At 32.7% G+C, this 23,509-nt stretch overlaps 1 protein-coding gene and 1 long non-coding RNA gene across 3 annotated transcripts in view; one reads left to right on the top strand and one right to left on the bottom strand.

Moving 5' to 3' along the window:
• The window catches only part of LOC114329204 (uncharacterized), a 58,200-nt gene extending 36,401 nt beyond the window's left edge, over positions 1–21,799 (top strand). Inside the window, exon 2 of the long non-coding RNA XR_003652283.2 lies at positions 21,509–21,799. This is a non-coding gene — a long non-coding RNA (uncharacterized LOC114329204). The remainder of the gene's footprint in view (positions 1–21,508) is intronic.
• The window catches only part of LOC114329203 (alpha-actinin, sarcomeric), a 377,312-nt gene that overhangs the window by 88,023 nt on the left and 265,780 nt on the right, over positions 1–23,509 (bottom strand). For both annotated transcript variants that reach the window (XM_028278239.2, XM_028278240.2), the window contains exon 2: positions 30–264. In XM_028278239.2, coding sequence (XP_028134040.1) covers positions 30–264 — 235 coding nt within the window. The remainder of the gene's footprint in view (positions 1–29; positions 265–23,509) is intronic.

The raw sequence follows: 23,509 nt of genomic DNA, 5'->3' as shown, positions 1-23,509 counted from the left end.
CTATCAAATATTTAACAAGAACATCTCACCTTCTGCGCCGATTGATACCAATTTGACTCCCTTGCTAGCGATGAAATCCAGGGCCTTGTTGACGTTGGCGATTTTGTGGAATCTCATCTTGCCACGGTCGGGCTTCGGTAGTGTCTCTCCGGATATTACTTCCAACAGCAACATAAGTTTCAGACCATTTCGGAAGTCTTCTTCGATGTTGTCGATGCCTGTGCCGGCCTTTCTCAAATGGCTGTTGCACCATGCCGTGAATGTCTGTAAAAGAAAACGAAAGCATTGAAATAACATTCTGGAATTTATTATTTGTGTCTTAAAAATTACAATGATTTTGAGAAATCAACTATGTCTCATTTATTTTTGTAACGTTATAAACGTTATATATATATATATATATATATATATATATATATATATATATATATATATATAACGTTTAAATATAAATATAAATATATATCCACATTCTCTATTTCATCTATTTTATATATATATATATATATATATATATATATATATATGAGTTAGTTAGAAGCAACCTACCTTGCTCGTTTCGGTACGAAACCGATCTGTGCCTCTACTTTGAGGCCACGAGATGTCACCTGGTATTTATTGAAAAATACCTACGGCGTCAAACAAGCAGGAAATAATCGCAACTTTCTACTTTTTAAAAAGTATGAAAATAATATGTAAAATATTATACGGGAAATAAATATTCTACCTTCGTCTGTGCTGCCATCTTGGGAACGTTTTCGCTGTCTACAGCTCATCAGCCAAGCTCTCAGAACAGACGAAGATGTAGAACAATGTAGAACTCAGAACAGCTCGTCTGTTCTGAGAGCTTGGCTGATGAGCTGTAGACAGCGAAAACGTTCCCAAGATGGCAGCACAGACGAAGGTAGAATATTTATTTCCCGTATAATATTTTACATATTATTTTCATACTTTTTAAAAAGTAGAAAGTTGCGATTATTTCCTGCTTGTTTGACGCCGTAGGTATTTTTCAATAAATACCAGGTGACATCTCGTGGCCTCAAAGTAGAGGCACAGATCGGTTTCGTACCGAAACGAGCAAGGTAGGTTGCTCCTAACTAACTCAGATTGCGCTAGTCCCATAAGGACTGCATGGCTGTCTTACGGCCTCGGGTATACGGAGGAAATGTTCTACATCTTCGTCTGTTCTGAGAGCTTGGCTGATGAGCTGTAGACAGCGAAAACGTTCCCAAGATGGCAGCACAGACGAAGGTAGAATATTTATTTCCCGTATAATATTTTACATATATATACAGGGTGGTTCATCTTATTCGCCTCGGTCTCTGTACGGAAAACCACTTGATATTTTAAAAAAATTTCTTCACAGAAATATACAGGGCCTTTAATACTACAATGTAAAAATAATGTGAATTATACAGGGTGCTCCAAAAAAGAGTGGTATATCAAAGTTTTATTTTTTTTTATGGAATGCCCTTTATCTGATGACATTACTGAATTGACCTTAAAAAATAAGCTATACTTTCATAAGGGTTCCCTATACCTAAATACAGGGTGTTTTGATTTATGTCGATTTTTATGAAAATGTAAGGTTTTAGAAAAAAATAAATATCTACGAATTTAAGAATCAGTAACAAATTCTTTCTTGGATCTTAATAATAAACTATTTAGCATACTTAAACAGATGCTTACTTCAACAAAATTTCTTACAGGGTGGTCAAAATATGAGATTGTTCTATTAACAAATTCAAGCTGTAATAACTTACTTATTTTAAATAGAACACCCTGTATCTTACTAGTCCCATCGCGTAGAAAATTTACGTAGCTTTCAATTTATATTAGGGTTTCCTATACCTATCCTTTACAGGGTGGTCAAAATATTAGATTGTTCTATTAACAAATTCAAGCTGTAATAACTTACTTATTTTAAATGGAACACCCTGTATCTTACTAATCTATTGCGTAGAAAATTTACTTAGCTTTCAATTCTTATTAGGGTTGCCTATACCTATCTCCCTTCTTTTCTTAAATATTTAAAGATTTCCTAATTTGTAAGCTTTAAAACGTAAAATTAAGTACCTATGTGTGGTTATGTACAACACATCACCAACACCGGAAATATACTTAAATACCTTAGTCAAGATACTTTCGTTAATAAAATTCACATTTTTGTCATTTAATCACACAGATTGTTCTTATTTTAAATGACATACTCGATATTCTATTCTTTATAATGGAAGATATTTAAAATCTCTTCAATTCCATGTAAACATTCTCCATATACATGTTATCCTGTAAATATATTTTTCCATGTTATTCTGTAAATACCCATTTTTACATATTTTTGTACAATAGGCTCGTTATCGTCATAGTAGCCATTGCATTTAATTGTTTGTAAATGCGATTCAAAGATTCAAACAAAAAGTGGTGTACAAATTAGGAAATCTTTAAAATATTTAACAAATGAAGGGAGACAGGTATAGGAAACCCTAATAAGAATTGAAAGCTAAATAGATTTTCTACGCGACAGATTGGTAAGATACAGGGTGTTCCATTTAAAATAAGTAAGTTATTACAGCTTGAATTTGTTAATAGAACAATCTAATATTTTGACCACCCTGTAAAAAGATAGGTATATAAAACCCTAATACAAATTGAAAGCTAAGTATATTTTCTACGCGATAGACTAGTAAGATACAGGGTGTTCCATTTAAAATAAGTAAGTTATTACAGCTTGAATTTGTCAATCGAAAAATCTCATATTTTGACCACCCTGTAAGAAACTTTGTTGCAATAAGCATCTGCTTAAGTGTTGTAAATAGTCAGTTATTAAGATCCAAGAAAGAATTTGTTACTGATTCTTAGATTCGTAGATATTTATTTTTTTCTAAAATCTTACATTTTTATAAAAATCGAAATAAATCAAAATACCCTGTATTTAGGTATAGGGAACCCTTATGAAAATATAGCTTATTTTTCAAGGTCAATTCAATACTGTCATCAGATATAGGGCATTCCATAAGAAAAAATTTAACTTTGATATGCCAGTCTTTTTTGGAGCACCCTGTATAATTCACATTATTTTTAGATTGTAGTATTAATGGCCCTGTATATTTCTGTGAAGAAATTTTTTTAAAATATCAAGTGGTTTTCCGTACAGACACCGAGGCGAATAAGATGAACCACCCTGTATATATATATATATATATATATATATATATATATATATATATATATATATATATATATATATATATATATATATATATATATATATTTCCTGTATATATATATTTTCCTTATATAGTTATTTCCTGACCGTAAATTATTAAATAGAAATTTTTTAATTCCTGGGTTTTCGGTCTGATAAAAATAAAACACTTTATTATGGCTTAAACGTTTCGGCTAATTGCCATTTTCAATAAGCACTTTAATGAATAATTGTAAACATTACATAAAACAAACATTACATTTTTGTTTTATGTAATGTTTACAATTATTCATTAAAGTGCTTATTGAAAATAGCAATTAGCCGAAACGTTTAAGCCATAATAAAGTGTTTTATTTTTATCAGACCGAAAACCCAGGAATTAAAAAATTTCTATTATATATATATATATATATATATATATATATATATATATATATATATATATATATATATATATATGTATATATATATATACTTTGTGATTTTATTTCCAAATAATTATTTTATTATATCTTCTTTAATAATTCATTAATAATAATATTCTTGTTTTCTCACAGTTTTTCCTATTCCGTTACGGAAAACCCACCCATACAAATCGGTATCTCAATTCCCAGTCCCAGTCACATCATCAGCAACAACAGTCGCATCATCAGTCCAGCAACCTATGTTTTTTCTCAACAAAGCGGTAGCTATAAAAATACAAAAAAGACAAAATAGTAAATGAGCTAGATTTTCAAGATCCGCTTCTTACTGACAATAACATTTCTGAGGTCAACAAAGAAAAGATTGCGGAGTAGATGATTAAAAAGGAAGTGGATCTATCTGCATAAAAAACAAAAAATGCAGTATTCTTAGTAAGGAGACAGAAGCTGAGAAATTCTGATTAGCATATAAATTAAATGGGTGTGCATAGTTTTAAGAGAGTGCGGTATTGGACGTCCTGGATAAATACATGGTTGGCGGATTCAGAACAAGAACTAGGAAACTGCTTTGCTTGGTGGTACATGGTGTACTCCCTACTCTTGAACAGGACGCAAGATTGGACATACAAATGGTACACCTCTAAAATTAAAGTTTGGGCAGTATTGTTTGGGCTGCAACTGATAGTTGTCAAAACGGAGAAACGCATTAGACTCGAGAGAAATAGATAAAGTGATGGATGAGTGGCAAAGGAGACTGACGGAAAAGAGGGGTAGACTGACTAGAACAATCATCTTGTCACCTCAAAGCATGGAAAGGTCGTGTAAATAGGAAGGTCTACTATCATCTAACTTAGGTATTCTCTAGACATGAAAATTTTGGTTCCGATCTGACACGGATTTCTAAGGAGAAGACTAATGGGTGTGTACATTGCCAGGGAGATACAAAGATACTGCGAAGCAAGCTCTGTTTGTATGCGAGGTTTAGGTGAGACAAAGACGTGAATTTGAGATTGTATTATGTGAAAAGATCACAGTGAGGGGCTTGGTTGACTTAATGCCATTAGTGAAAACAATTGAAACCTTGTGAATGTCATAATCGTGTCCTCAACAACTGAAGATTTTGAGTGGGTAGATATCTCACACTACTATCCGGCAAAAATCGGATGGTGACTTATAAAGATTTTCCACTTTAGGTATAAAACATAGTAAATTTCTATTAGGTAAAACGGGACTAAAAAATAAGCAAACATACCAAAAAGGTAAAATTTAAGGACGGCATAAAAGTGATGGAGGGCTATCTAATAGGGTTAAAAAACGAACACATATATTATAAGAGTAAGAAGAGCAAAGCGATATTTACACTGGTATACCTATATCATGTTTGGATAATACATAATATGGATTAATCAACCCTAGAATTTATCAAAACCATAAAGTAGTTGGCCTGCACTTAAAATGGAAAATGTAGACTTGGGATGGAACACTTGGCATAAATTTATAATAAGAAGCAAAAAGGATAAAAATGCTAACAAGTAAAGAGACGCTAACAAGTAAAGGATTATAAATAAAGCTATTGACAACCCAAAAATATCGAGAAAACCCAAGTCCAGGATGGCTTAAATTAGAATAGATAAATGAATATGACTTCTTGAGCTAGTACAGTCCTATTAAATTAAAAAATCAAAGTGATTTTTAATGTTATATAGTACTACGCAAGCCAAATGTGCATTTAGAATTATAAAACAAGTTATTAGTAGGTACATTGTAACCCTTTAGTTTGTTTAAACGTATTAGACTTTAGACTACCAAAAATTACCCATTTGTATCTACCGGTCTATTAGACATTTCCATAAAAAGTTTCCCTGTGATGTTGATATTTTCAAAATATGCATCACATGACTATGCTCTTGATTATGCAATTCAATCATGTATCATTTAAGTATTTTTTAGAAATAAACGTACATTTAATCTATTTTTAATGCACAGCAAATTAAAAGTTATCATTAACTATTTGTTTAGATAGTAAAATTCCTCTGGAAAACACATACACCAAAATAGTAACAATGACGAAACATCTATCCCGTATATTTACTCCAAACATTAACTGGGTATTAATAGAACAGAATTTTATCTCTGCGGGGCAAGTATTGTGCAAGACACGGAATGCCATAGAGCTTACGTAAAAAAATTGACAATGTTTTTCCAAGAAATACAGGGTGGGGCATTCGTGTGACAAAGTCCAATTACTCATTTGTCGTAAGAGATACGAAAAAAAGATATTTAGGTAAAAGTTGGGGCACAGATAGGACCATAATTTAAAAATATTTTCAAATATACAGGGGGGTGCGTATTGACAGGGTGACACGAACTTGTTTTTTTTTAAATGGAACACCCTGTATAGTTTTACATTTTTGGATTCTCCTCAATGTTTTCTTTCGTAAAATATAGGGTTTTGTAAAAAAATTTTCAAAAAAAAATAATCATAATACTAGCCTGATCCTTAATTTATTAATATTGGATGAGATATCCAAATAATAAAAACATACAATATTCTACCTAGTCAGCTATGACACTAAATTTGCTTAAAAATTTGACATTATACTATTTTTATAGTTCCAATTGCTTTGTTACCATTACTAATATGAATTTTTCTAATGAGGAACTGATTAATAAGATTTTTGTGCTAGTGGAGTATAACAAAACTGTGCTACTAGCAATAAGAATTTTTCACCAGAAATTCCCTGATAGACGACAACCAAGAAGAGAAACGTTTAAAAATATACTAAAACGGTTTCAACGGACTGGACACTTGATGATAAATCTGATAAAACAAAAATTATTGTAAATGAATAAAACAGGAATTAAATGTAATCCTTATTGTTATTGAGGATCTGCATATTAGTACAACCGTTCTTACAATCTAATCTAGTCTGTTGAGACCGTTTTAGTATACTTTCAAAGTTTCTCTTCTTGGTTGTCGGTTGTCGTCTATCAGGGAATTGCTGATGATATATTTTTATTGCAAGTAGCTCATTTTTGTTATACTCTCCTAACACAAAGCCATTTTAATCAGTTCCTCATTAGAAAAATTAATATTAGTAATGGTAACAAATCAACTGAATCTATATAAATAGTATAATGTCAAATGTTTAAGCAAATTTTGTGTCATAGCCAACTAGGGATGTTTGATTAATATGTTAAGTACCAACAACTTCAACTACTAAGGATCAGGCTAGAATATTATGTTTTTTTTTTCGAAAAATTATTTTTGATTGAATATTTTCACGGTCACCTAATAAAATATCACGTAATTTTTGTTGCGATTAATGTTTGGCTTAAAGAATCACGAATAACTTACAAATTAAAGCACTTAGGTATAGGGAATGCTTAAGAAATAAAAAAGGACCATAAAATATCATTTCATTACAATACTTAAATACACGGTGTGTAAATATATTTTGTTGTAAAATGTGTTTTGTAAAAGACTCCTAGAACACCATCTGTGTTACGTTACCTTCATGTAGTGTGTAATTGTACATGCTCTCAACTGATACAGTTTTAGTAGGGTTTACTTTTTGAGCTACGTTGACGTAGCTCAAGTTTGTATCAGGTACCCCATGTTAGTGTTTACGTTTCCACAGTTAAAAGATGTCCAGTATTTTTTAGCTATTAGTACGGTAGCAAGTACATCCAGTTGTTCTACTTTCAACTGCTTTCGACATTATTTTACTATCTTTTAATTACCAATACAGTTTTTTTGTAACTCAGTTTATAAAGTATTTTGTAAGAACCTCCACCATTTTTTAGTATTATGCTTATGCATGCGTTCATAATTTCCTTGAAAAAATAAAGTTTATTTTATTTGGAGCCGTATTTTATTCTACAGGAGTGTGAAGGATCATTCTGTAGTTGATGTCAAAAACAAATACAGTGATATAAGACAAATGCATATTGAAAGCAAAGGAGAATAGGCAACGGTGTGACATACCGCATGTCGGAGTCTGCGTCCTGAAACATCCACGTGAGTAGTTAAGGGTTAATACACAGGTGGCTTTTGTCGAAAAGGGTTGATTTCACATCAACAAGCTAAAACTTGTTTTAATCGATAGATTACGATGCCAATGTGCTATGTTCAAAAGTTTACCGAAAATTTTTCCATGGCAACCTATTTATTTACAACATTTATTACAATATTAACAAATTATAAAAAATTGCTTTTTCTCTTCTTAACCACAATTTTTTTAATAATTTGGATTATTAGACAAATTTATCCCAATAATTTTTTGCTTACTTTAACCGTAATATGCAAATAAACAATTAAACCGAAAGAGCGAATGATAGAGTTTTTCGACGCCATTTTTCAATAGGTTCGACTTCAAATTAAAAAAAATATGAGATAAAATATTAAATCAAGTAGTTTCAAAATTCACAATTTCAATTTGATTTTATATTGCAAAAGTCTGTTTAAAAAAACCATAAACAAATTGAGATACCTTTGCGTTTCGGTATCTTATAGACAATATAGACTTAAAGAATGTCTGAATTTTAACGTTCGAAACACATTGTTTACTTCTTATCCACAAGCTGAATTACAACGTACAGCAAGGTATATTACAACCGTACATTACAACCGTATCTTGGTTTTGAAATGTCAGTTGGAATATGTCAGTTGAAGAATTTTATTTTTTGATTCTGCAGTTTTCTTGCTGGGTTACAGACAAGAAGGATATTGTGCAGAGACTTTTTATCGATGTATTCTCGTACAGTAAAGCGATACAATGAGATTGGAGAATACAAACGGCGATCGGGACAAGGACGAAAAAGATGTACAACGCCAAGAGATGACCAAAATTTGACTTTAATATTTGCGAAATGGCACACTTAAAGCTACCAATGTCAAAAATGAATTACTGATCACAAAACAAGTTAATGTAAGGTTACATTACACGTTACGTTACACATAATACACAGAATTATTGCTCAAAGGCACAGAATAATCAGAATTTTATGTATCGCACAGCATAAAAACAGCCACCCTCATATCTTTCCACCTTTCCAGTCAAAGCTGGCTATTACCTACAATCATCATAGGCAAAGTACAATATTTTGTTGACTGGAACATATCATAACCTCAATATTAACAACAATTGACGGATGTACACACCTCAACAAATTCCTCGTAATTTTCTTTTGATAACGATTTCCGGAGTGGAAATCGACACGTTAAGTATTTTTAGGTAAAATATGTCATTGGCATTAAAATCTAACCGTGCATAATCCCATATACACATTTAAGTATCAAAAAAGTGACGAAAAGATTTAAAGAGTTTGGTTTAAATCCTAAACGGCCAACCAGATTTCCACGGCTTTTCCCACGGCACAAAACCCAACGGTGGCAATTTACAAGACCTCATGTGAATTGGAACGAACATCAATGGGGAAAAGGTCTTCACAGATGAAACAAAGATACAATTATAGAAGCCAGATAGACTTGGTCGAGTATACATAATAGGCCAGGGTAATAAGGTTTTTTCCATGACACTCGAGCAGCCAGGGTACTGAAGCGTTTTTTCGACAGGTAATACCTATAAGAGCAAATTGTAACTATTTCCTGCGGTTCTGGCGGCCATTTTTATTTATAAACAATTAAGTGTCAAAAAATGGCATTTTTCCCTTTTTTTTCAAATCAATGGAAAACAGTGAAACTTATGGTTTTTTTAGTACAAATATCTTTGAGATTATGGAAAAAGCTTTAAAATGACGTATTACAAAGTTTGATATACTCATTGTTAATATAATTGCGAAAAAAGGTCGGAATTGCAAAAAAAATTAATTTCGCAATATCTATTGTAAAAATTAGTGTACAGCTTTGAAATTTTTGTCATATAAGGGTTCTTTGGTGCTTAATATGTGATAAAAATTTCAAAGCGATACATTCAATTGTTTAAATTTTATTCAAATTGTTTATCCCAGAGAGCATTTTTTTTGCAATAACATAAGTCAGAAAAAAATGACGTTAGAACCATTCCATAGATATCAAATGAAAGAGCATGAGGTGTTGCCCTGTATAAGAGAAGTTTGTGCCTTTGTTGTATTTATTCCATGCCAACTCAAAATTGCCTGTAAATAAGATATAGAAGAATAAGATTGTGTAATGGTCGGCAGTTACCCCTGAGAGAAAAAAGTTTGTGTCTTGTTATATTTGTCCCATGCCAACTCAAAATTGCCAGTAAACTCAAAAAAAAAGTAGAAGAATAAGATTGTGTAATGGTCGGCAGTTGCTCCTGAGAGCAAAGTTTGTGTCTTTGTTGAATTTGTCCCATGCCAACTCAAAATTGCCAGTAAACTAAAAAAGAAGTAGAAGAATAAGATTGTGTAGTAGTCGGCAGTTGCCCTTGAGAGAAAAAAGTTTAATGTCGTTGAAAAAAAAAGTTAAGTTTTTGTATTTGTCCCATGTCAACTCAAAATTTCTACTAAATCAAAGAAGAAAAAGAAGGTTGTGTATTGATAGACAGTTGCCCCCTTAGACAAGGAAAGAGAGGTTGCCCCTAGCGTGAAATTTTTTTTTATCTTGTCATGTTTGTCCCACACCAACCAAAATTACTAGTTAACTAAAGAAGAAGAAGAAAAAGATGAAGAAGAAGAAACAAATTGTACAATGTACTAACTCCAAATTGTAAGTGAATAAGGGATTTTTCCCTTGTTCCGAGACGATGAGCTGGCCAAATACCCAAGTAGGTGGAGGCCAATAAACTGAAGAAGAAGAAGAAAGAGCATGAGTTATGTTTATGTCAACTTGGTTTAAAAAAAGCGAATAAAAAATGTATTTATTAGTAATAAATAATTATTCAAAAGTATCGTAAATCTTTCCTTATAAACTTTTTATTTTGTTATATAAGAAATTATATATATTTATTACAATTTTTTATCAATTATGATAAAATAACATTTAGGTCTGGATCCCGCGTATGAAAAAAAAGTTGATTAATAGCAAGCTGAAAATTTGTTAATAGCTTAAGGGTGTCTAGTCGGACAAACTTTGATATATGGGAACACTGGAACAGGGAAAGTTTTAATTGTAGAACAGGTTAAAAATTTGGAACGGTCAGACCACGAAAACGGCACATGTATTTTGTCCGACAGAACAGACTTAAACTCTTCGAACAGAGATTAAACTCTCATGCAAAAATCAGACTGCTATTTATTACCAAATGGGCGTTTTAATGAGTGGAACATGTAGAATATGTCAAATTACAGGAATTATGACAGGTGATAAATAGCAGTCTGATTTTTGCATGAGAGTTTAATCTCTGTTCGGAGAGTTTAAGTCTGTTCTGTCGGACAAAATAAATGTGTCGTTTTCGTGGTGTGACCGTTCCAAATTTTTAACCTGTTCCACAATTAAAACTGCCCCTGTTCCAGTGTTCCCACATATCAAAGTTTATCCGACTAGACACCCTTAAGCTACTAACAAATTTTCAGCTTGCTATTAATCAACTTTTTTTTCATACGCGGGATCCAGACCTAGGATTACTTGGTAGTCGTCCACTTAAAAACAGGGTAAAAAAGTTAATTTTTTTGGAAAAAGTTATTCAAAAAGTTTATAAGGAAAGATTTACGATACTTTTGCATAATTATTTATTACTAATAAATGCATTTTTTATTCGCTTTTTTTAAATCAAGTTGAAAATATAGCTCACGCTCTTCCATTTGACACCTGTGGAATGGTTCTATCGTCATTTTTTTCTGACTTATGTTATTGCAAAAAATGCTCTCTGAGATAAACAATTCGAATAAAATTTAAACAATTGAATGGATCGCTTTGAAATTTTTATCACATATTAAGCACCAAAGAACCCTCATTTGACAAAAATTTCAAACCTGTACACTAATTTTTACAACAGTTATTGCGAAAATATTTTTTTTTGCAATTCCGACCTTTTTTCACAATTATATTAACAATAAATGAGTATATCAAACTTTGTAGTATGTAATTTTAAAGATTTTTCCATAATCTCAAATATATTTGTACTAAAAAATAATAAGTTTCACTGTTTTCCATTGATTTGAAAAAAAAAGGGAAAAATGCCATTTTTTGACAGTTAATTGTTTATAAATAAAAATGGCCGCCAGATCCTACGCAGGAAATAGTTACAATTTGTTCCTATAGGTATTACTTGTCGAAAAAACGCTTCAGTACCCTGGCTGCTGAAGTGTCACGAACAGGGTATATTTTTGTCTTGTTACCCTGGCCTATGAGGAGTGGGTAACGTGTCGCAGAATGTAATCTTGTACACAATGTTAGCTTTGGTGGAGGTTCCATCATGCTTTGGAGTGGCATTAGTTGGGAGAGTCGTACGGAGCTTATTGGGGCGAATATTCGAATAAATGCTAACTGGTACCATTGGGTATGACTGGCTTCATTGGGTATGATAAGTGCTAATGTATGACAATAATAATAATAATGCTTATAGTTTTAATGCATCACAATGCGTGTGCACATGCAGCAGGAGCAGTCATACAATATTTTGAGGATGTTGGGATTGAGACCCTAGACTGACCACCAACGAGTCCTAATGCAAATCCCATCGAACATGTACCGGGTGTCCCAATAAGAATGGCTCTCGGCCATATCTCAGGAACCGTTTATAGTACAGCGTTGAGAAAAAAATATTTATAAAAAAGTTGCCTCGGGAAAAGCCTGAAAATTATTTTCATATTTGTAGGTCCACCGCTAGAGGGCGTAATTGAATATCAAAAATTAAAAAATCAAAATTTTACAAAATTTACCTAATGAAAGGGCACTAGAAATCCAATCATCGTATTCTTCATAAAATTCTGCGCATATTTGATTTCACAAGTTTAAGTCGACCTTTGCAAATAAGAGGTGGGGGTGAGAGGGAACCTTCTTATGAAATAATGGCTTTAAGTCCGGTTCTGCTAAATCGAATTTTGCAAACTTGGTCTTATTGAAAACAGCTCTTTTTCGTCAATGTAAGTGTCTTATTTTCGAAATAGCCTAATAAGTAATATGCAAGCTAGGAGGCGTTATTTCATTATTTTCAGAAATCTGGTTTTCTTTGGAAAATACTAAATAGAAGTATGCATTTTTAATTCTGTATTACAAAATTACACCAAATTAGCAACATAATACTGAAAACCGCATGTCGATACCTTTTTTCTATCTCGAGATATCTTATGAGATGTGTAAACTTTAAACATAACTGTTACTGTCACCGGTAAACGAGGTTAAGGAAAAGTAGTGTGCTATGGAAAAAACAAATAAACATTTTCCAGATGTAAACGTATATAATTAATTAAAATAACAATAAGACAAACAACACTATAAAATATAACAAAGAAATAAAAGCAACTACTTACTTAGTCTTAGTGACTGCCTAAATGTTCAAATTTTTGCCCATAGTTTTCGAAATCTTTCAAGAGTAGATTGAATAGCAACAGATTTAACTGTTTTGGACTTTTATTTATGGGGACGGATTAAAGACCTTGTTTTTGCCGCTAGGCTCACTACTCGAGAAAACATGATCTAGAATCTAGAGAATACGAAACGCCATTCAAAGCATTGCGAAAGCAGAAATTGAGACTGCTGTTCAATCTACTCTTGAAAGAGTAAATGCTTGCATCGAAAATAATGGGCAACAATTTGAACATTTAGGTCGTCACTAAGTAAGTAGTTGTTTTTATTTCTCTTTATATTTTATAGTGTTGTTTGTCTTACTGTTGTTTTAATTAATTATATACGTTTACATCTGGAAAATGTTTCTTTGTTTTTTTTCATAGCACACTACTTTTCCTTAACTTCGTTTACCGGTGACAACAGTTGTTTAAAATTTACACGTTTCTTAAGATATCTCGAGATAGAAAAAGGTATCGACATGCGGTTTTCGGTATTATGTTGCTAATTTGGTCTAATTTTGTAATACAGGATTAAAAATGCATACTTGTATTTAATATTCTCCAAAGAAAACTAGATTTCCGAAAATAATTAAATAACGCCTACTAGCTGGCATATTACTTATTAGGCTATTTTGAAAATACGACTCTTATATTGACGATAAAGAGTTGTTTTCACAAGACTAAGTATGCAAAATTCGATTTAGCAGAACTGGACTTACAGCCATTTTTTCATAAGAAGGTTCCCACTCACCCCCACCTCTTATTTGCAAATGTAGACTTAAAATTGTGAAATCAAATATGCGCAGAATTTTATGAAGAATACGATGATTGGATTTTCAGTGCCCTTTCATTAGGTAAATTTTGTAAAATTTTGATTTTTTAATTTTTGATATTCAATTACGCCCTGTAGCGGTGGACCTACAATTATGAAAATAATTTCCAGGCTTTTCCCGAGGCAACTTTTGTCATAAATATTTTTTTCTCAAAGCTGTACTATACACGGTTCCTGAGATATGGCATAGAGCCATTCTTATTGGGACACCCGGTACATCCTAAAACGACGTATACAAGCAAGAACACTGAAATTGCAGAATTAAGAATTGCTGCACAGAAAATTTATAATCAATGACAGAAGGAATGGAATCGACCTGACAGAAGCCTCCCAAATCCTTCTGCGAAGCATGCCTAGAAGGATGCACCCTACGGCTAGCACTAGGGGAGTAAATACTAAGTATGTACTGAGTTGTTAAAGTGTTGCCGTAAAAAGTGTTCTATTTTCGTTGTTGTTTCCCTTCAATTGTTGATGACGTGCATCGTGCAACAACTGTAATGTTCATCTCTGTATAAGTAAAGAAGAAAATCGTTTTGTAAGTGTAAGATAATCATACATTACTTATTGAATACCTAAAATACTTTAATTTTTGTTTTTTGTCGGCATTTAAAAATATTGAGTGAGCATTGGCTCACAATGTCCTCATATGAGGACATCTTGTAGTGACCAAACTGTGCATTTTGAAAATCTAAAACTCATACCAAAAATTCGCAAAAAATCATTCTTGCTAAGTTGCAAATTTCAAATTTTTAGTTTAAAGAAATTTAATTCGTGAACGAAAGAGTTAATGAATATACGTAGAATAGTCCAGCACAACCTATTTAGCAATAAAAAGGACATATTTTTCAAAGAAAAAAAATATAGAAGTCGTAAGTTTTTCAGCCTAATAAAAATATTTGTAAACTATTTTTAAAAGATATTTAATTGAAAAACTTTTTGGACCATTTTCCTGGTGACACCTCCATGACTTCTAAAAATTGCAAGCCAGATGGATGCTGCATTGAAGACAAGAGGGAATTCTAAAAAGTTGCAATTCACAACCCCGTCTACAGCTTGTTAAGTTCCAACGGAAAATGGACCTAGTTACTCTATAGGAGTAATACTAATATAAAATAAAAATGTATACCATTTTTATTCAGTTGCAATGCGAGGCCAAAACTGTCTTAATTTTTACTTAGGTTAGAGAGCGCGGCCAGCACTCTTATCGACGATTTCACCTCTTGTTAGAGGCTCTTCAGAGAATGCATAGGCTGCTATCTCTACTCCAAGTAAAAATTTTCGACATTCATTAGTCCCCCCATTGCAACTGACGTGAAGGTAGTAGGTGCGTAGCGGCATCTGCTAAATGAAAGTCTAAGTTTTTCAACCTAATAAAAATATTTGTAAAATATTTTTAAAAGATATTTAATTGAAAAACTTTTTGGACCATTTTCTTGGTGACAAGAAAAAATATACTTCAAAAACAGACTTAAAATAAAATATGCAATATTTTTGTCTGTGAGTGTAATTTTTTTGGTGTGAATTTCCTGTATCTCAACTACTTATATCAGTCTAATCTCGATTTCATTCAAGCGTTTAATAAATCCTATTTTTGAATTTATGTCTCAATCTATTTGAACATGACTGTTTTTACTATAAATTGTTTTCCCTGATATTGGTTTATTGGCCGTTACTGAATCACGATGAAAGTATGCAACGCTGCCTGTGTGCTGGCTATCTGCCAAATTTCAAAAATATATTTTAACATCGTCCCACAATTTTGTGTAGGTACAGATTTATGTATTTTAAGACATAACCAGTACAATATAAAAAAGATTTTAAAGAAATTATTTTTGTGGGAGTATATAAAGTGGATTTCATTTCAGAATATGTTTGTCGTTTAAATATTTTATGAACCAACCTGAAATAAAAGAAATAAAACGATTATATGTATGCAAAACTGGAAGAAATAAGATAAAGAACTGGCATAAGCAGCAGATTTGCACAGTCCGCAAAAGGAAAAGAATAACACTTTGAAAAAAAAAAACTTTTTACTTTGATGGTTAGCATGTTAGCGATCGGTCATCCGATCGAAAAGTAGTTCTGTTCTGTGATGTAGTCCTGTATAGGGATTTTAACAAATATATCTTTTATAAAGGATTTTATCGTTTTTTTTTTAATAAGACTTTGATCAAGGGGCGATACTTACAGCGCTGTAAGAGCAGTAAAATGAAGCTCGAAAAATGGGTCGCACGGTGAGTATTCGCGGTGTGACAGTACTTGGAGGATACGAGAAACGATCGTGCGCGGACAGCGGAGAAATCTTGCAACTTTCTTAAATAATTCATATTGTCAATTGAAATTGTCAAATTGACGTGTATTTCATACCTACTATCATTGAAGAAGAAAAATTATATGTTGCTCACAATATTGATATGATATGCAATTATATAAAAGTATATTTAATTAATTGTATTTTGCTTGAAGTACTGCATTTTAATAATTAATTTTATTTACTACATACAATTGTTTACGTTTACCTTTTAATAACATAACCTAAATCTTACTTTTTCTTCTTATAATCTTTTTTGGGCTACGGCCTTGACAATTATCCAGCAACCAGGACAATATGATTGGTCAATATAATTAAAAGTGCGAAACAATTTGCCGAGCTATGAAACCAGGTGTCGCTTTTCCGAACTTGCACGGTCCCAATAGTAAATCGCTGCAGAGATATTTAGAGCGCTGCCTGGCCATCCACTATACTCACTGTAGTACCCATTTTTCGAGCTTCATTTTACTGCTCTTACAGCGCTGTAATTGTCGCTCATCTGGCCGTAACCTTATACTCAAAGACCGAAATAGTTGGCAGTGAATTGTTGCATGAAATGTTACTTATTGCTTACTGAAATAATAGTTTAATTATAAAATTATAGAAATATAAACGTAAAATTATAGTATAATTTTACACGCCACTGAAATTACTCCTCTTTCTCCTCAAATTCCGTAATAATCCACGAACTTCGAAATTAATCAAAACTATTTCGTTCTCTGACTAAAATTGAAATTTCTGCTTTGTAAGTTTTATTGCGTCATATTTGTTTGTTTTCCTTGATTATCATTATTTTACAATAATTAATAAATCCATTAAAATAGTTTCTAGAAACGGCATATCACTATACACTATTTAAATATTGAAATCACATAGTAATAAAATATTTTTCTACATATTTTCATTACTTGGCTATTCTTTGGCAGCTGTGTTTTTAATTTTCAGCAGAGCATATTTTATTTTTTATACACCTCTTGACCTTATTTTAATTTTGCATACTTAATATGAAATTGAGAAAACAAAAACTTTAACCTGTTTCTTTATCAATTTAAATGGAAGTATATATCATAACAACTATTATAAATTATAATTATATTCCGTATGTAGTATCAACGATATAAATATAGTGATGGCCTTTAAAATACATCAACCTGTCAAATGTGTCGATACATATCAAAAACGCCTAAGTCACGAATAAACGTTTTTGAGATATAACAACGAAATAATAGAACAGTACCTACTACAATTGAAACACTTTGGACAGAATACCAATCAAAAAACGTCCAGAGGATCTTCAAACCGAAAGGTCGACGAAATATAAAAACACTGAAAAGTAAAAGATAACTGAACTTTGAAGTCGAAACTCTGAAAGTGAGGAAGACGTAATACAGACAAGATTAATAGACGACAACTCTAATAAAAGTGATATTTGCCCGTTCGCTACCAAGGGGTTATTTAAGTTTCGTCCTCATAGGCCAGAGCTTTTTAAATTGCAATTATGTTCAATGCGATCCCCGACTCACGAGTGAGACGCTGGTCTATGGGAAAATCGATGTGGCTCATATATGTGTCGCTTGGTAGCGAACGTGTTAAGTTCTGGAATAGGAGATTCAGACAACCAAAGTCAGCCAAATGAGTATTATTGAAGAAAAATAACTTTAACAATTATGTACGTTTTAAAATTATTTAAAAATATATATTCAATCTTATAAACTCAAAATATAAATTATTCCACCAAAACATTCTGTTTGTTATGACATTCTCTGGAAACGCTGATAATATCCAAAAAAAAAAGCATAAAAACCAAGAATGGGATTCAGCTAAGGACAAACCTACATTATCTATGAGAAACATACCCTGCTCTCAATGCACCGACAATATGACATATTTTGTTACAAATTTTAAATTATGTATAAGACATTATAGTTACATACTCAGCCAAACCTATAGTAAAACTATGTGTAGACCCCATAAAAATCTTATGGGAGTTGTGTTTCTCTAACTTCCACAAAATTTTCAGTAAGTTACAATTAAAATGACAAGCGCTTAACGCGCGTTAACAAGTGCATTGCCTGAATAAAATGTATGTAAATTGTATATTAGGGTGCATCGAAAAAGGCGAAAAAAATTTTTTTTTGCGATGGAAAAGTAATACCTCACAAAAGTTGCCTAATCAACTGTTAAGTATTCTGGTAAAATTTTTTCGAAATTGGAAAATATCTTCTGCCCCCCCCCCCCCCCAAGACAATTAAAATTTTTGAAAAAATGTTAACAGACGACAAAAATTTTCGAAACGAAAATGTAATAGCTCATAAAAAGTTGCCTAACACACTATTTAGTATTTTAGTCAAATTGCGTTGAAATAAAAAAATATTTTCTGTCCCCCACGGCAACTAAGAATTAGAAAAAATACATTATTATGCGTATTTATTTTGCAAGGGAAATGTAATACCTTATAGAATTTGAATAAATAAATTCGGTTTAAATTGGAAAATATTTTCTGGTTTCACAACGCAATTAAAAATTTTACTTAAGAAAAGTATACTAAAACATTCATTTTATAACAAAATAGCCTAACTTATCCGTCTCCCTGACGTCACACAAGTTTTTTAATACTAAAATAAATATAAAGCAAAGTACAAAATTAGGTATATAAATATTACAAAAAAATATGGTAAAAGCATTCTATTCGAAGATGTCTTCCGATTTAGCATTAAAGTGGGGCATAGTTTTTCTGGAATTAATTCGAGTTTTTATAAATCCATCCCTCGAATACGCTCCACAAACTGCTAGAGAAGCTTATGTCACAAGTTTGACACATCGTTCTACACACTGTTTGTGGCAGTGATTTTTCTCAATCTCAATGTTAAAAGGGTCTAAGTTAGGATTCTTAATAAAATCTCGCAGATTCTCACTCGAAAATCTAGAGAATATAGATGGTTCTGTAAGGTGATGTTCTTGTTAGTTAATTAACTCAAAGTAGTCGTTTGAATCAAATTTTTTAAGGAGAAAGTTTGAAGACCCTCACGTTTTTTGATTTGGTCACTGGCAAACTTCTTTTGATGTCCAAGGGGTAGATCATTTGAATGTCGCAGACATACAAACCACTGAAGCGGTTTTTTAAGATGTTCTTCTAACAGCCGTATTACATCACCCTTAACGCCAGTATTTAGGACTGTTTCGTCACATGCAATAGCTGGATTTGATACTTTCTGATATACCAGACAGCGGATACCCATATCCGAAATATTTGCACCCTGGCTCATGCACAAATGTTATTTGTTCTTAAAGCATTGAATTTAATTTTTGTAAAATTCACTGTTTTGCCTGTTCTTAAATGGTTTCATGTTTCATATATTTGTCATGGTAGGCTTTTAAAAGCTGAATAATTCTTGTATGTTAAATTATTGGAATTAAAGCCTTTTTCCATATTTCCTCCAGTTTAATTGCAACATGTTCGGCAATACCAGAAAATTCTGGCTCTTTCTTGCTGAGTTTTTTATCCTCTTGCAACCACAAAACTTCATCAACCACAAAACTTCATCGCTTGTTTGTATTTCGGTAAAACATTTTCAGGTATATTTGGCGGTTGTCCAAAAATGGGGCGGTTCACAGCACATCTTGATTTTATTCCCCATGGTCCTGGTTTATCCATTTTAAAAATCTTTAATTTACAAACAACAACAATAACAAAGTAAGGCATCGCACCAAACATAAGTGAAAATTACATGCACGGACTCACGAAGCGGGACATTTCAAAGGGGCTGGGGAGACTGAAAAAACAATAAAACTTTAAATATCGTTTAAATTTGTAATTGACAACATTTTAAGTTTTCTTTAATTGATCTTAGATCGACTTAGCACATATTTTATTCCAAATAATATAAATTGAAATTTCCATAAAACTCAGATACTTAATAAAATTCAACGTCGGCAGAAAATTCGCTCAGAAAAAAAAATTAAAAATACTAATATGCTGAAAAATAACACTAGCAACTTTTTCACGCTATTAGATATAACATTTCCAACTTTTATTTTTTCGATGCACCCTATTGTATATACATAGTGGTAGGGGAGCAAAGTATGCTAAATGTGCAGTCACTCGAGCGCTTTGGAGACCTATTGGGTTGTGAAGAGTAGGTCCTAAAACCAAAAAAAGTTAAGTAACATTTTCCATTTTAGTGGGCGCTTGCCATTTTTTAATTTAATTTTCCATTTCCAACAATCGTTTTTTCCGATTATAACGCCATCTATACATAATTCGAAAAAATGTTTCGAATAAAAGTTACTTATTTTTTCGTAAGGAATTCAAATCTGCAATAAAAAATGGGGGCTCCTATTTAAGATTTTAAAGTAACCCCATACCCCACCTCCGTGGGGGGTCGTGTTTGGTGCCATTCGATAGATTTTTTAAAAATAATAAATAAGTGTATTTTACAGTTTTTCGATCTGATGTTCATTTCGCGAAATATCGCGGGATTCGTATTTAAAATATTAAATTTACCCCCCACCCCTCTCCGTGGGCAGTCGTGTTTGGTATCATTCGATAGATTTTTAAAAAATGTTGAGCACATATTTTTTAGTTTTTTGATCTGGCATTCATTTCGCGAAATATTCGCTTTTTTCTTGTGAAATTTTGGGACTCACCCATTTCCTTACGCCCGGCTCAAATCGTCAGATTTTTTAAATATACACTCTTTTCCATGTACTTAACTTACCTTATCTTAATCTGACAATTTCGAGTTTTTTTAAGGATAGATTTTTTTTTTCGGGCCCCCCTTAACGAACTCCCCTGTGTTAAGAGCCAATATATGGTAGAGGCACATCTGCAGGGTACCAGGTTTCTCCCCATATGATAATCTGACGCGCTCGAGTAACTGCAAAAATCCCCGCTTGGGCTCCCCTACCATAGTTGTAATTGCGCGTTATCAAAACGCGCGTTACCAAAACGCACGTTAAGCGCTTGTCATGTGCCCTTAGTTTAAAACACAATGTTTTGCTTTTTCGAAAAGCCAGTTTTTATTGAGATAAGATTTATTTCTCATTATACATTGTAAAAATTCTCTAGTTGGCTATAATACTTGTCATAAAACTTTATGCAGTTAGTATCTTTAAATACATTGAACTAATTCTGTTAATAGTAATTCTATTCACTTGATTCTTGTCAATTTGCTATTTTATTTAATAGTTTTCTTATAATTGTAATTTTGCAAGATATGGTAAGGAACTTTTGAAAACGTTTGATGCCTCTCTAATACAGAGTTTGCTATTCTAGTGTTTAGGTCCAATTAACTAATTTCTGTTCCTCCTTCTCGTAGGGATCTTTCTTATCTTCATCGTCGATGGTGGGTAAACACAACGAGGATAAACCTACTTAAGACTGCAGCTATCTTCAAGACCACAACGGCTACTTGAACACCTTCAAATGGCAAACATCTAAGACCTATTCACATCATCTGGAGCCAACAACATCCACCTTCATCCTCCACAGCAAGCAAGTCAACAGTGCCATAAGTATCATTTTATTGTAAAGCTATAGGCAGGATTTGCTTGTATATTTAAGTATCATTTCATTATATTTTTTATCCTAAATAAATATGATTAGTTAATTTTGTTCTATTTGTCCCTTCCAAGACTCATTGTTACATTTTCGACTAAGATAAGACGAATAAGACCTGAGCACAGTCAGTCCCGGATTAAGAATCTCGAGGCCCCTAGGCAACCCAAACTATGAGACCCCTTAAGAAACCTCCCCCTTCTCCCTCTAAAGCCTCGGATAACCACCGCACGTCCATTCGAGTTTGTTCTCATAAATAACCTAAAATGACTGTGAATCAGGAATAAATTGTTTTCCCTGTAAGTCTTGAAGCTGGTATAAAATATTTGAACTGCACTAGTTCGTCTTCAATTTCAGGTTGAATATAATCAGAATAGTTCTCATGCAATTTTGAAGAACACTCCTTTATTTGAGTATCACTCATTTTTGGAAAAACACACAAAACACCAAATACTGAGTTAATTGACCCGTACGCTGTCAGCCGACGACTCACGGACTGGGACGTTTCGCCGTCGCCGTTTCGCCGTCGCCATTTCGCCGTCGCCTTTTCGCCGTCAAGCCACTTCGCCGTCGGCCGTTTCGCCGTTGAGCCAGTTCGCCGTCGGCCGTTTCGCCGTCGCCATCCCTGCATTGGTTAAGTTTACAAGAACGTTATAACATACTAACTTTTTTTATGCTAAATGTCGCAAGAATGTGATAACATACTAACTTTTTTTTATACTAAATGTCAGTGTAAATAAAATGCTGATGTTGCTAGTAAAACCAAGTTATATTTTCGTATTCAACTATACATTGTTTTCGTCTGAGAATACATCATTAAATAGATAAATATGACTATTATCAGATTCCCGGAAATAAACAATATTGAGAAAAGGGATTTCAATTTCAATTGTTTTTACTGTATCAAAAATAAAAAACTTCATTATGCAAAAGTGATAGTATATAATATGATCGTTCGAAAACCATTCAAAACTTATATACAAGTAATGATCATCCCGAAATTATAAGTACGAATGCTAACAACGAAATGGCGACGGCGAAATGGCTCGACGGCGAAACGGCGACGGCGAAATGTCCTAGACCCGACGACTCAGTTGATTAATTAGCTTATCCAAAATTGGTAGATACGTTTAAACTTTCAACTTTTCTCCAACCTGTAGAAAAACTTCATTGGAATTTAGCATAATCAAAATGTAGTTTTCTTGCTCGCTCTCATTTACTCCTGTCGAAATATTCAAGGAATTGTTCTACTCGAAGCAAGCAAAATTATCTCTTTGCGATTGTAAGAACTCCAAAAGTGAATTTAGAAGCTGAACTGCAGTTTGAAGTTCAATCTATTCTCTCTGTAATGATTTACTGACTGCGTTGATTGATACGTTCTAAAATTGTTGTCCAAAACCCATTCACTATAAATGTTTCTTTTTTTGACATTTCTTTCAACAAATACTTAGCCTCATGAACAGTTTCAGCTTTCTGAATAGTATCTTCAGCAAGAGTATGAAGAGCAGATTTGAAGGCATTGTAACCTTTACACAATGCTCTTGTTTCACCAGCCCTTACACTCATCTAGTGCTGCTTGTTCTTTTAAAGACTAGATCGTGGCGAATGGGATCGCTAGTGTATGGTAGCATAGTTTCATTTAATCATTTGATCATAACTTCGCAACGGTGAGTAGAGGCTGAGAAAAAGTTGTACACGGACTGAACAAACCGAAAATACGATATTGCTTTAACGCAACTTTCAGCAGCACTTGTTCCAACCA

The sequence above is a fragment of the Diabrotica virgifera genome, chromosome 1, assembly GCF_917563875.1.
Source record: "Diabrotica virgifera virgifera chromosome 1, PGI_DIABVI_V3a".
NCBI classification, from domain to species: Eukaryota; Metazoa; Arthropoda; class Insecta; order Coleoptera; family Chrysomelidae; genus Diabrotica; species Diabrotica virgifera.
Note: the sequence above shows the minus strand (reverse complement) of the source record. Positions and strands in the feature narration are given on the sequence as shown.